This window comes from Lipotes vexillifer, unplaced genomic scaffold, assembly GCF_000442215.2.
Source record: "Lipotes vexillifer unplaced genomic scaffold, Lipotes_vexillifer_v1.1 scaffold10, whole genome shotgun sequence".
NCBI classification, from domain to species: Eukaryota; Metazoa; Chordata; class Mammalia; order Artiodactyla; family Lipotidae; genus Lipotes; species Lipotes vexillifer.
The window spans coordinates 1,224,761-1,236,973 of NW_006792541.1; the positions used below are offsets into that span (position 1 = coordinate 1,224,761).

Consider the following 12,213-nt stretch of genomic DNA (forward strand, 5'->3'; position numbering starts at 1 on the left):
CCCCACCCCCGCCGCAGCCTCCGCCAGCCTTCCTTTACATCCTATTCTGGATTAGGTGTCCATCCCATTTACTTCCATAGACCTGTATTCATTTCCTTTATAATATTGATACTTATTATATCACACTATGATGATTTGCTTTAATGGCTCCCAAATAGATTGATATTTATAGTTTCTTGAGGATAGGAATAGTCTCACTTGTTTTGATATTTTGCCCAGCACATAATAGCCACTTACATTCCTACTGAATATCAAATCATATCTTTTCCTTTGTAGGGGACTCTGCTGGATACAGATGGGCCCCAGCAAACTCTCAACCAGAACTTAGAGCTCAGATTTCAGTATAGTGAGGATAGTCACTGGCAGTGGTTTGTTATTTACACCAAACAGGTAAGTTCTTAGGGCAGAGCAGGAAAACCTTCTGTGCTAAAATGCTCTCTTGCACTCTGGGGTGGAAAAAGCACATTACCCTAACTCAACTGGAGCAGAGTACTAGAGTATGCTACACATGCTGCTTTGAGCCTGTAATGTCATTTATTTTGTTTGGTTTCATTTTATTTTATTTTACTAGTCACCAAAGCTTTCATATCAGTTAGAAATGAATTTAGTTACCAAGTAACAGAAGACTCAACTAACGTGACTTAGACCATGGGTCAGTAAACTTTTTCTCAAAGAACCAGTTGGTAAATATTTTAGGTTTTGAGGTTCATATGGCCTCTGTGGCAACAACTCAACTCTATTGTAGCACAAAAGCAGCCACAGACAATACATGAATGAATGGGTGTTTCAATAAAACTTTATTTATAAAAAGAGGTGGGGTGGCTAGATTTGTTTGCCAATCCCTGGCTTAGACCATACAGATATTTGTCATCTCATTTAATAAGAATACTGGAGGCAAATGATTGGCATCTCTATAATTCTTTTGGCATTTTCCAAGTAGATAAAAGCTATCCCTTTTATCTGGAAAGCAAAAGCCTTACCCCAGAAGCCCCCCAGTAGACTTTCCATTTTGTCTCATTGGCTGGAACTGGGTCACATGAGCACTCCTAACTGCAAGGGAGTCTGGGAATCAAGCATTTAGCATAGAGGAACTGGATTCATGATCAGTTTAGAATAAGCATCCACTGCCTAGAGCTGGGTACTTCCAAAATCAGTGTTCTGTTACGAGAGAAGAAGGAACAATGGCTGTTGGGTAGCAGTAATTAAATTTGAAGTAAATTTGAAATAATTGAAATAAAAAATCCATTAAAAATCTAATTTTCTAAATGCCAAATCCAATTGAAAATTCTTTTTACCGAGATAAACTATTTCAATTTGGAGTCCAAATTACAAAAGTTCTAAAATGAAACCAAAATATCAAAGTAATCTTTGCATCAACATTATATTCAACTTGAGTCCCTGGCGATCATACTCACTTCTGTGTTCCATGGAGCATTCTGGTCTCAGGCACAAAGCTCCCTTTCAACTCCCTGCTGGTACAGTGCTGATCAGGAGATAATAGATATCCATGTCCTCTGAAAAACACAAAGTACTAAACCAACATCCTAGGTTAAAGAAATGTCTCCCCAGGTTCACCTTAAATAGAAAACATTCTCAGGGAAATGATTGGATGGTTTGCCAAGGCGAGATCTGCAGTCACTTGGAGAGACACAGAGAGATTTTGGCAGTGAAACCACACCCTTCCGCTAGACTGTTATGTGCAGTAGTTAAATTTTATTATGGTCTTTTAATCTAGTCCGAGGCAAATGAGTTTAAGCCACTATAGAGAGGTGCCATAAATATTCTTTTAAAGGATTCCTGGTAAGGTCTTATTTCCTTTGGAGTGTGGGGTTTTTTGATATGCACCCAACGGCTACTTCTGCAAAAGACAGAAATGTGGCTTGTGTGCCTTGCAAATACGGAAGAGGGCTGGGGCCCAAATCATTCCCGAGCCCTTTAACCGGAAGTTCAGTCCCTTCATATTTAATACACCTTACCTGGCTTATAGCAGAATCCTACATATCTCTGTAACTTGGTATAGGAGTATGGCATCAGTCCCCACCTTGTGAGAGACCACTAAACACCCTTCCTAGCTGCATCAGCTCAGTTTTTTGTTTAACTGTTTCGTACTCTGGTTTTGTGTAGGTTACATATATGCACAGATAAACAGGGTTAGTTTTCAGCTAAACCAGGAAGGCAAATTTTGTTTCTGTGTATAAACCCCACATCTGTGACTCTCTTCCTTGGTGGCAGCCCTTTCTTTCCCCTTCCCTCCTGTCTCTCCCCTTGAATAAAATGCAGCCCATCATGCTCTACAGTCCTGCAAAACTTTGGAATGCTCCCTCTGTGTAGCCCAGTCGCCCTCTAATTCTGCTTTCTATGTCCTGTCCTCCAAGGGTTTTGTATATTGGCTACCACCCCCAGCTGAGTTTTCTCTCCCTCTCCCCCACTCCTCCTCTCCATCATCCCCCCAATCCGCAGCCACCCTGTTCAGTGACCATCCTTGAGCACAAATTTATACTAAAGTTCTATAGCCTCAAGCTTTGAGCTTCAGTTGTCTCAAACCTCAGTCGGGCTGAATAAGAAAAGAATAAGCCAAGAGTTGAGAGCAGAAAAAAGAAGGGAAAAAAAAGGATTTGTGGGAAAGGAGCAAATGGGAAAATCACAGGGAACCTTAAATTTGGCACATGGGGTGAAGTTCCTGGAAAAAGGAAGCCCCGGCTTTTGTGCAGCAAGATGGATGACACATGTGTCTTGGCACTAACAGTGATGAGCCATCAATAAGCTACAGGTGATGTTGGCGGCAACTGACAGTCTTGACAGTGAATGATTAAAAATACCAGAAAATTTAAAAATGAAGAAAAACAACTAATTTTGTCTTTAGTTCAGTAAAAGCCATAAGGTACTAATATATTCTTTCAAACAGGTTAGTATGTATGCCTAATAATAGGTCTCTCAGTCATTATGCATACAGTTAAATATAAGATTGACCATCATCAGTTGATTTGGCTGCAATTATAAGCAGTTTTTATTATTTGTTGCTCATAAGACATGAGCTGTTTACAAAGTAATAGAAAAAAAATGGGATGTAAGGGGGGAGTTTTGAAAGGGAAAAAGATTAATAATGAGATCCTGGTCATTTTTAATCTACCTTTTAAAAAATTACTGCAAATATATCCACGTAATTGAGAAAATTTATGGTTATTTGCTAATTATATCTTATGCAAATTAATGAAATTTAGAGAAGAACTGTAAATTCTTAAAAGCATACAGTTGTAGGGCAGAGCACAAAATCTGCTTTGCTGTATAAAGAGGGAAGGAAGAGAATGAGGATCTCTTCAATTGAGAGAGTTCTTTATTTCTGGGTTTCTTAGGCTTTTTTGCTGAGTAGCTGCTTGAAAAAGATGATCTCAGAAAAGATGGTAAAGCAAGCTGCAGAGAATCCAGAAATGGTAAGTGCTCTTATCGGTGTATATGTTTCACTTTATTTCCACCATCAGCTGACACTAAACTACACTGATGAATTCCCTGGGCCAGCAAGTCTGGTCCTCAAGGGAAGAACCCAACTGCCCAGAAGTGAGCTTCCCTGCCTTCCGGGAGCTCAGTCTTCAGAATGCAAGCCATTTTTTCCAAGGAGAAGTCGTCCTTGGATTGCTGAGAACTCTCTAATCCTCTACTCTGTAGCCTTGTATTTCTGCCTTCCCCCAAACAGAAGACTCCAGATTTACCCCAAAAGCAACATCATAAAGACAGAATCTTAAGAGGTCTTTAACACAGCAGCGATGAGCTTACGTAAGCTCTGCAGTTTTGTCTCTAGAAAGAACTCACAGCCTCTTAATACTTCCACTGTGCCAAATTAAAATGCCTTTAGCAGTTTGGAGAAGCCATTGAGTAAAAGAAGCTCTCAAGGCTATAATTTTTCCTCAATGTAAAATTTACTTTGTTTTTCTAGTCTTCATCTCTTCAATAAAGGCCTAATTACTCACTGAAAGTGTTGGTGCTATAAAGAGACTTCCTGTGATTTTAAACTTTCTACTTGCCTTGTCACCATCATTAAAAAGCTTGTCCCAAATAAGATAGTACAGTTTGGTTTTAAATAAAAAACGATTACAAATACTAATGTTTGGTTGACATTTATAAACATAATTCTCTTGCAGAATAGTACACTGGTCTTTAAAAATACAACAGAGGGTCTTCCCTGGTGGTGCAGTGGTTGAGAGTCCGCCTGCCGATGCAGGGGACATGGGTTCGTGCCCCGGTCCAGGAAGATCCCACATGCTGCGGAGCGGCTGGGCCCGTGAGCCGTGGCCGCTGGGCCTGTGTGTCTGGAGCCTGTGCTCTGCAACGGGAGAGGAAAATATTTGAAAACTTTCCCTAATGTTTTCATTTAATTTTAGTGTTTTATAAAAGGGTGGATAATACCATTAGTTTTACATTGATCTTTACTTGACTTAGCAGCTTTTTTCTAAGAAAAAACTTGCATTTTATACTTACTTCTCTTTCTTCTAGAACTGAAAATATTTTCCCAGGGAAGATAAAATTCACTGCCCCTTGGTGTTCGAACACTTCAAAATGTACTAGAAAGTAGCTTTTTTATTTTTTAATTAAGCACGTGTCTTTTTTTTTTTCTTTTTTTGGCTGTGTTGGGTCTTCGTTGCTGTGCATGGGCTTTCTCTATTTGCGGCTAGCAGGGGCTACTCTTCATTGTGGTGCGCGGGCTTCTCATTGTGGTGGCTTTTCTTATTGCAGAGCACAGGCTGTAGACACACGAGCTTCAGTAGTTGCAGCACACTGGCTCAGTAGTTGTGGCACGCAGGCCCTAGAGCACACAGGCTTCAGTAGTTGTGGTGCGCGGGCTCAGTAGTTGTGGCTTGTGGGCTCTAGAGCACAGGCTCAGTAGTTGTGGCACATGGGCTTAGTTGCTCCACGGTGTGTGCTATCTTCCTGGACCAGGGATTGAACCTGAGTCCCCGGCATTGGCAGGCAGATTCTTAACCACTGCACCACAAGGGAAGTCCCAAGGATGCTCTTTTTAAAAGAGTAATAAGATCTAACCTCCTAGGCAGAATGGACCCTCTTAAGGCTCCAATTTACGTATTTACATATATATATATGATAAATATGTATAAACATATATCATGTCATTATACATATGTGTGTGTATATATATGTAGGGAGAGAGAGAGAGACAGATACAGAGAGACAGAGAGAGAAAAGTAATTAAAGTAGCCCCATTAAAAGGGAGAACTACTCTCAAACGTGGTTCAGTAAAGTGTAAGCTATTTGATGCAGGAAATACTTGTACAGTGAATAGCAAAAGAGTTTGCTCTATAATAGGAGAAGGTAGTAGTCTATTTAAAGTTTTTTTTTGCGGTACGTGGGCCTCTCACTGTTGTGGCCTCTTCCGTTGCGGAGCACAGGCTCGGGATGCACAGGCTCAGCGGCCATGGCTCACGGGTCCAGCTGCTCCGCAGCATGTGGGATCTTCCCGGACCGGGGCACGAACCCGTGTCCCCTGCATCGGCAGGCGGACTCTCAACCACTGCGCCACCAGGGAAGCCCTATTTAACGTTTTAAAGAAAAACAAGCACGCTACCACATTCCTTGGATTTGCACGCAAATTAAAATCTATAGTTATCCCAGTGGCTGACAGCAAAATCAGCATGGTAGTCAATAAAGCTTGTAATGCTTTATCCAAATATTCAAGTTTTATTTCCACGAACTCTTTATTTCTTCCCTTATTTTGGTTCTTAGAAAGAAAAGTTAAGACCCTTCCTCTTGAAAATTGGATGTTGTAGGAATAGTCCACATTTCAAGAGAATGTTGTAGGAAGAGTCCACATTTTAGTCTGGAATTTCATGTACAATCCCCTGGGTAGAATGAGACCCTGGAAGGGAAATAGAACAGACAGATCAGCTGTTTGAACTTCGACTAAGTTCTAGACCTCCTCACAAAGCACAGTTGATGAGAACAAGTCATTTTATGGAGCTTAAAGTAGCTATATAAATGTTTGACTGTGACATTCGCTCATTTTCTAGGTAAACACATAACGTCTGAACTGACACCTATCGCTTATAGAAGGCTTGCACGGACTAAGAAACAGAGGTCTCTAATTTGCAAGGCAGAATAAATTCTCTAATTTGCAAGGCAGAATAAATTCTAAGATTTTGATAATTGTGAAGAATCGGGGGAGGGAAAGATAAATTAAGAAAACTGTAATCAAATGAGCCCCATAAATAAAGCAGATGGTCCCTAGGGAGATTAAATAGTACTGTTTTATCCTGGTAAGAAGGAAGGAGTGAAAGAAGAAATTTAGTGCTAACAAAGTTAAGTAGCTTAGTTAGCTTTAAGCAATGCTTTCAAAGGTAAGACTTGAACCATTTATGAAGAGATCATTAAAATTTGAAGTCAAAAAATGCACTAAAGAAAAATGTAAACACCCAACAAAAAACATGTTAAATTCTTCAGACAGTATTAATTGAAAACCAGAAAGGGAAAAAGAAGTGTAACATTCTTCTTAGACCTATGCTCCTATACAAAAACCTAATTTTTTTTTTTTTAATATTTGCTACTTGTAACTAGAACAGAGTTAAAGGATTATTTTATTTGAAAATAAAGTCTATTCGTTAGGAGTAGATTTGGCTTCCTGTAACAAAAAACAAAACAAGACAAAACAAGTGTCTTGGACAAAATAAAAGTTTGTTTCTCTCTTATCTAAAAGAAGCCAAGAAGTAGGCAGTCTGGGGCTGGGATGGTGACTCCATGATGTCACCAGAGACCTTTCTGCTCTACCGTCTTCAGTGGGTCTGAATCTCTAAATTGGTTTTCCGAAAAATGGCAAAGAAGAGGTAGCATTCTGATTCCAGCCGGCCTCATACCTCCCATGCCCTCCCCAACTGCCATTGCCATAAATATTTCTCTCTCCACTCCTCTTTCATTTGGGAAAAGATCAGACTATGTAAAAGGCCACTGGATTCAGAGACGGGTGCTTTGAAGTGTGTTTCTGCTATGCGATGAGAAGGGGAAACACCAAGGGCAGTGCTATCTGATGTCCCAAGAATGGTAGCCTTTGCATAGCTGGTCCAGTTCAGAAAACGGAAAATGTACTGACATTACAGTCATCACAAGAATGGTCTGAGCACAGCAGGAGAACAAAGTTTTAGAGAGCCAGAGGGAAGTTACTGTGCAGGAATGAAGGGTTATATTATTAACAGAAATTCTGTTGATGAGAGATAGAGTACAGGAATACTGCATTATGAAAAAAAGGATTACCTTTTTCCCCCAACTATATTACCCCAGTATATAAAATATATAAAGCCTATTGAAATAAGTCAAGGAAACTGATTATATCAGAAATTGCTTAACATTTGTAGTGGGTTCTATTTTATTTCATTTCTACATGGGGAGGGGGAGGGGGAAGGAGACTAGGAGAGAGAAAAATTCTGGGAGGTTTCTCCCAACTTCTGTATTTTGTCACACAAGACTACTTACAAACTATAATGTAGTATCGTAAAATAATAATAATGAAACACATAAGATATCAGAACATTAACTTCTCATTTACCAAGACCTAATAATGATTTTCTTAAACTATTGAGATAGGCTTCAACTATATTAACTAGCTCCGTTGAGAATATTAACCTAAAGGAAGTCCTACGTATCCTTCAAAGCAATGTATTTTATGGCAAAATTAAGTTAAAAGATACTGCTCTTTTGCAGTGTCATGTTATTTATCCCACTTACTTTGTAATGTCCCACACTATAGTCTCATGAATAATAAGCAATAATAAACAACTTAGTTAATTCAGCCCCTCATTCTGTCATTTACCAATGCCTATGTTTACCATACAGTGGCTAGAAACTGAGAATCCAGTGTTAAGAAGTTTATTTGTTGAAGGAGAAAGGCAATTAGTACAGAAACATTCAGGATTATAGAGTGATAAGTTGAGATATGCGCATAGTTGTTTAATAGCAGTTCTTTTCTTTTTCTATAAGGAGAGTCTAGGAGCACTTTCCCCTAAACCCTGGCTAGGAGACTGACCTTTGTGTGCTGTGGCCTTGCCCTCTGACCTCCAGCCTGTCACCCTGGGGGAAACCCAGTGAGGTTGGAGAGTGGGAGAAAATGGAGACTGGGGTATTTATTTCTTCAACTCTGTCCCAGCTGGGTCTCTGGGGTTGGCCCGGCCCTCTGCTGAGGGCCACAGCTCCTGTAGGTGACCTCTCCCCCCTGCTGCAGCAGCCACTCTGGTTCCAGTACCAGCTGCTGCCCTCGCCCCTTCAGGCCTAGAAGCGGTAAGAATTACTCCCACCCTCCCTAGCCCCTCACTGCTAGCCTCTGAGGGCTCCCACACCCCGTCACTGATTCACTTGAATCTTCCCCACACCTCCATTAGGCAGTTCCTCTTAGAAACTCCCCTCAGCTACCCCAGGAGTGGACCATCTGTTTTCTGCTGGGCCCCTGACCATTATATTAAGTTTACCTTATGTGCATGAGATATATTCAAGTATTTTAAACTTTGGTTTGATTCTTCCCTTGATTAATGATGCCTTTTGATTAATCAAAGCCCCATCTGGCTTTGGTTCAGCATATGGATTGGAGCTCTGGCTTATTTGTGGATTTAGGAGTTCATTTCGCCTGAAGTCCTTTTAAAAGCTGTGTTAAATCACAAAATCCACAGGCAGCCACCAATGTTAAACATTAAGCTTCACTTCACTTTTGGGGACTCAATTTCTGCAACGCTGAGATACTTGCAAATGAAGGGGGCCTGTGCAGACGATGAGCAGGTGTCCTGCTGACTGGCAGCCTTCGGGACCATTAAGAGGATTATTGTGGAAGGAGAAATGTGCTGGTTAAATAGATTATTTGTGTGCTCGCTTCTCCGGCTGTGCTGACTGACATTTCACTAATCTATTTAGCAGATTGAAGTTCCAGAACAAGGCAAAAGTAAAAAACACCACAGTCAACAAAGCCAGGTCTGTGAGTAAAATTATGTAATGGATATATTATAATTCTGATAAATCTGCCCGTTTTTCCCCTTTAAGTAACCAGTCATTCTACTTTTAAGGTTAAGCCAGAATTGTCTTTCACAGAAGCTCCTCCATATACGCTGGTCCAGTTGGACAACCATCATAGAAATAGTATTTTTTACCGTGGCACCCAGTTGGGCGAGGAGAAATACTTTCCTGAATTTATATATAGAAGACTTCCAAGAAGCATACAAAATTCTTTAGTAATTTTCTTCCACACTCCATACATTTTTTAAAAATCCTCTTTCTAGTTTGTATATTTTAGTTTCATCAACTTTCTGTGGTGAACTCTGTATAAAAGAACTTTTAAGTTTATAAACTACTTTTTCAAGCATTTAGGTCTGCTGTGCAGAGAGCAATAACAATAAATATCATAATAGAAAGCAATAATAGACACTCATTGCCAGACACCGTTCGAAGCACTTTTCTGTGGATTAATGTCTTTATCCTTACCATGATCCTGTAAATCAGCTGAGGAAATTGGGGCACAGAGAGTTAGGTGACTTGCTCCAGGCTGTACAGTTATCAATGGTAGGAGGAAGCAGGCAGTCTGATTCCAGAGCCGTGCCCTTAACTAACTCTTCCTTTCAAGGTTCAAATCCTAGTGTGGGTGAACAAAATAAAGGTAGCCTCTAAGTAGCATTTGAATGGGATTTATTATTGGTCCAGCTCCTGTCACAGAGTCTGCTGTGTATATAAAGATAGTATATAAGTACAGTATTTATAAATATATAAGGTCCTTCCTTGAGTGAATGAGCTCAGAGAAAAATTTTAAAAACAGATTAAATGCAGAGCTGTCTCTCCTACATAATAACAGCATTTCTGGCTGCTTACATCAGAGACAGGAGGTGAGAACTCCACCAATTACTGGCTGTGTGTCTTCAGGCAGATCAAAAAACTAAATGTGTATAAGGGACTCTTGGGGTGCTTACTGAAATGCAAATTCCTGGGCCTCACCCCAAAAGATGGATTCAGTAAATCAGCATTTATAGCAAGAACTCCAATGGGAAACACTGCACCAAGCTTCAGCTTCTTTATCTGTAAAATCACTCCGTCACTTAAATTCATCCATTTCGGCAGCATAGTGACGGCATAGAGCTGTGGTTCTCAACCCTGGCTGCATACTATCACCTGGAGAGCCCGAAACACTAATGATGGCTGGGCCGCACCCTCAAAGATTCTGATTTAACTGATCTGAGGGGCGTGGCAGCAGAATTTTTTAAAGCTCCCCACGTGGTCTAAAGTACAGCCAGGATTGGAACTATTATCCTAAAACAGTGGTTCTCAGAGTGGGGTCCCTAGACTGGAAGGGTCAGCATCCCTCGGGAACTTACGAGAAATTCAAATTCTCAGGCCCCCAACTTACTGGATCAGAAACTCTGGGGTTGGGGGCCAGCAATCAGTATTTAGCAAGCCCTCCAGTTGAGTCTGATGCATGTCTGAGTTTGAGAGCCACTGTCCTAGAACAACAGACAACACAATAGTCAGCATGGGTGAGCAGCAATGCTAAAGCAGGCAAACCTCCCTCATGCTCTGAGCAGGGCCAGCATGTCGGAAGGGGGCCTGGTGTCCGATTATATTGAATTCCAACTTATTTTAGCCAACCTTTATAGAGAGCTTATCCTGAGCTAGCCACTGTTATAGTAGCTTTCCACATATAACTCATTTAATCTTCACAACAACCCAAGAATTATTATCATCCTTGGTTTGTAGCCAAGGGAACTGAAAACACAGAAAGGTTAAGTAACTTGCCCAAGGTCACACAGCTGGTAAATGATGGAGTTAGTATCCGTACCCAAGCAGTCTTTATTTGTTATTTAACAAATAAAGTTTATTTGTTCCTTTAACCACTCTGCCATGGGGCCTCTCTATCAAGACAAATCTCTCAGAGAAAAAAAAATTTTAGCTGCTCTGCCTGGTGAGCTGCCACACATTTATTTCACCAGGGCCAAAGCCCACTCTCCATGGCCCTGTCTTAGAGATTTTATACACACTGAAAGCCAACTGTTCACTTACTGAAGGTTTGCAGCAACCATAACTTCTTAAAATATTTTAAAATAACTATAATACTTTTTAAAACTTTGTGTGGGATGTGCACTAAAGGTTTTGGGTGAAGTTAACAATTGAAAGTCACATGTCTTTAAGAGAGGGGAAAAAGACAAGAGAGGCAGAGTTCAAGTGTTACCTGGAGAGATCCCAGTGCCTGGAAAGGTGCTCTGGACATGCGTACCTCTCCATCCCCGTAGGAAGCACTCTCAGCACTAACAGATGTATCCCTACCTTGGAAACAAAGCTTCTACACGATAAAGCCATTTAAAACAACCAGTGCTTAACAGTTACAACATTTTAGTTGCCTTTTTTATATTATTTTAAACTTTGGCTTTTTAGCTATTATTGTTATTATGGAAATTATTTCCTCGCATATATATTTCTAACCTCTCTGTTTACTTCGTAACAGAAAGACTGTTCTAGTTTTCTGCCAAGAAAAAGCAAGATTAAAACAGCTGAAGTTGACTGTGGTTTGGGGACCATACAGGAAGAAGGTCTTTGAAGAGAAAGTCTAACTTTTTAAAATGTTCTCAAAGGCTGTCTTGACCATGAGAGAGCTTGGGGGTTGAAAGTAGGCTTCCTACCACCAGTGGAAGAAATGTGACTCCTTCCCATTTTTTTCACATGAAGATGGACCATATTCATCAAGACTACCTCAGAGCTCTGCTCATCTCAAGATTAAAAGGAAATGCAAAACCAAGTTATATAGTTTGTTTTTAGTGACTTATATATGACAAATGGCAGGTCTGAACCAATTAGTACAAGCTCGTTGGGTTTTTTTTCCCCCTGAGATAGATATTTACCTGGCTTCATGAAACCTTTTATATGTTCTGATATTGCATGAATGAAAGGCTTAATATAAAACACTAAAAATGCATTTTGGGTTAAGATCTGAGGGCATGACTCATCAGCTGTGGCTCTAAGAAATGGAATCATTGAACAAGAAATCTGGACTTCACTAATCCATCACCAGAGCAAGGAGTTGATGAAATACCGATTTGTTCCCTTATATAATTCTGAGCCTACCAATATGGATGTGCTCAAAGTTATAGGCTGCCCAGTTCTCTGTTTCTCCACTGTTGTAGTTGTATTCTGTTCTTAGAATACTGAATTCAGCTCAATAGTCATGACACTATTTTGAATATTTTCATTTTGGAA

At 40.3% G+C, this 12,213-nt stretch overlaps 1 protein-coding gene across 1 annotated transcript in view; it reads left to right on the forward strand.

Annotated features, from left to right (window-relative positions):
- Positions 1-11,557, forward strand: part of SNX31 (sorting nexin 31) — a 61,583-nt gene extending 50,026 nt beyond the window's left edge. Inside the window, exons 11-14 of the mRNA XM_007465740.1 lie at positions 277-390; positions 3,354-3,431; positions 8,896-8,952; positions 11,465-11,557. Of these exons, the coding sequence (XP_007465802.1) occupies positions 277-390; positions 3,354-3,431; positions 8,896-8,952; positions 11,465-11,557 (342 nt within the window). The remainder of the gene's footprint in view (positions 1-276; positions 391-3,353; positions 3,432-8,895; positions 8,953-11,464) is intronic.
- Positions 11,558-12,213: the final 656 nt, after the last annotated feature.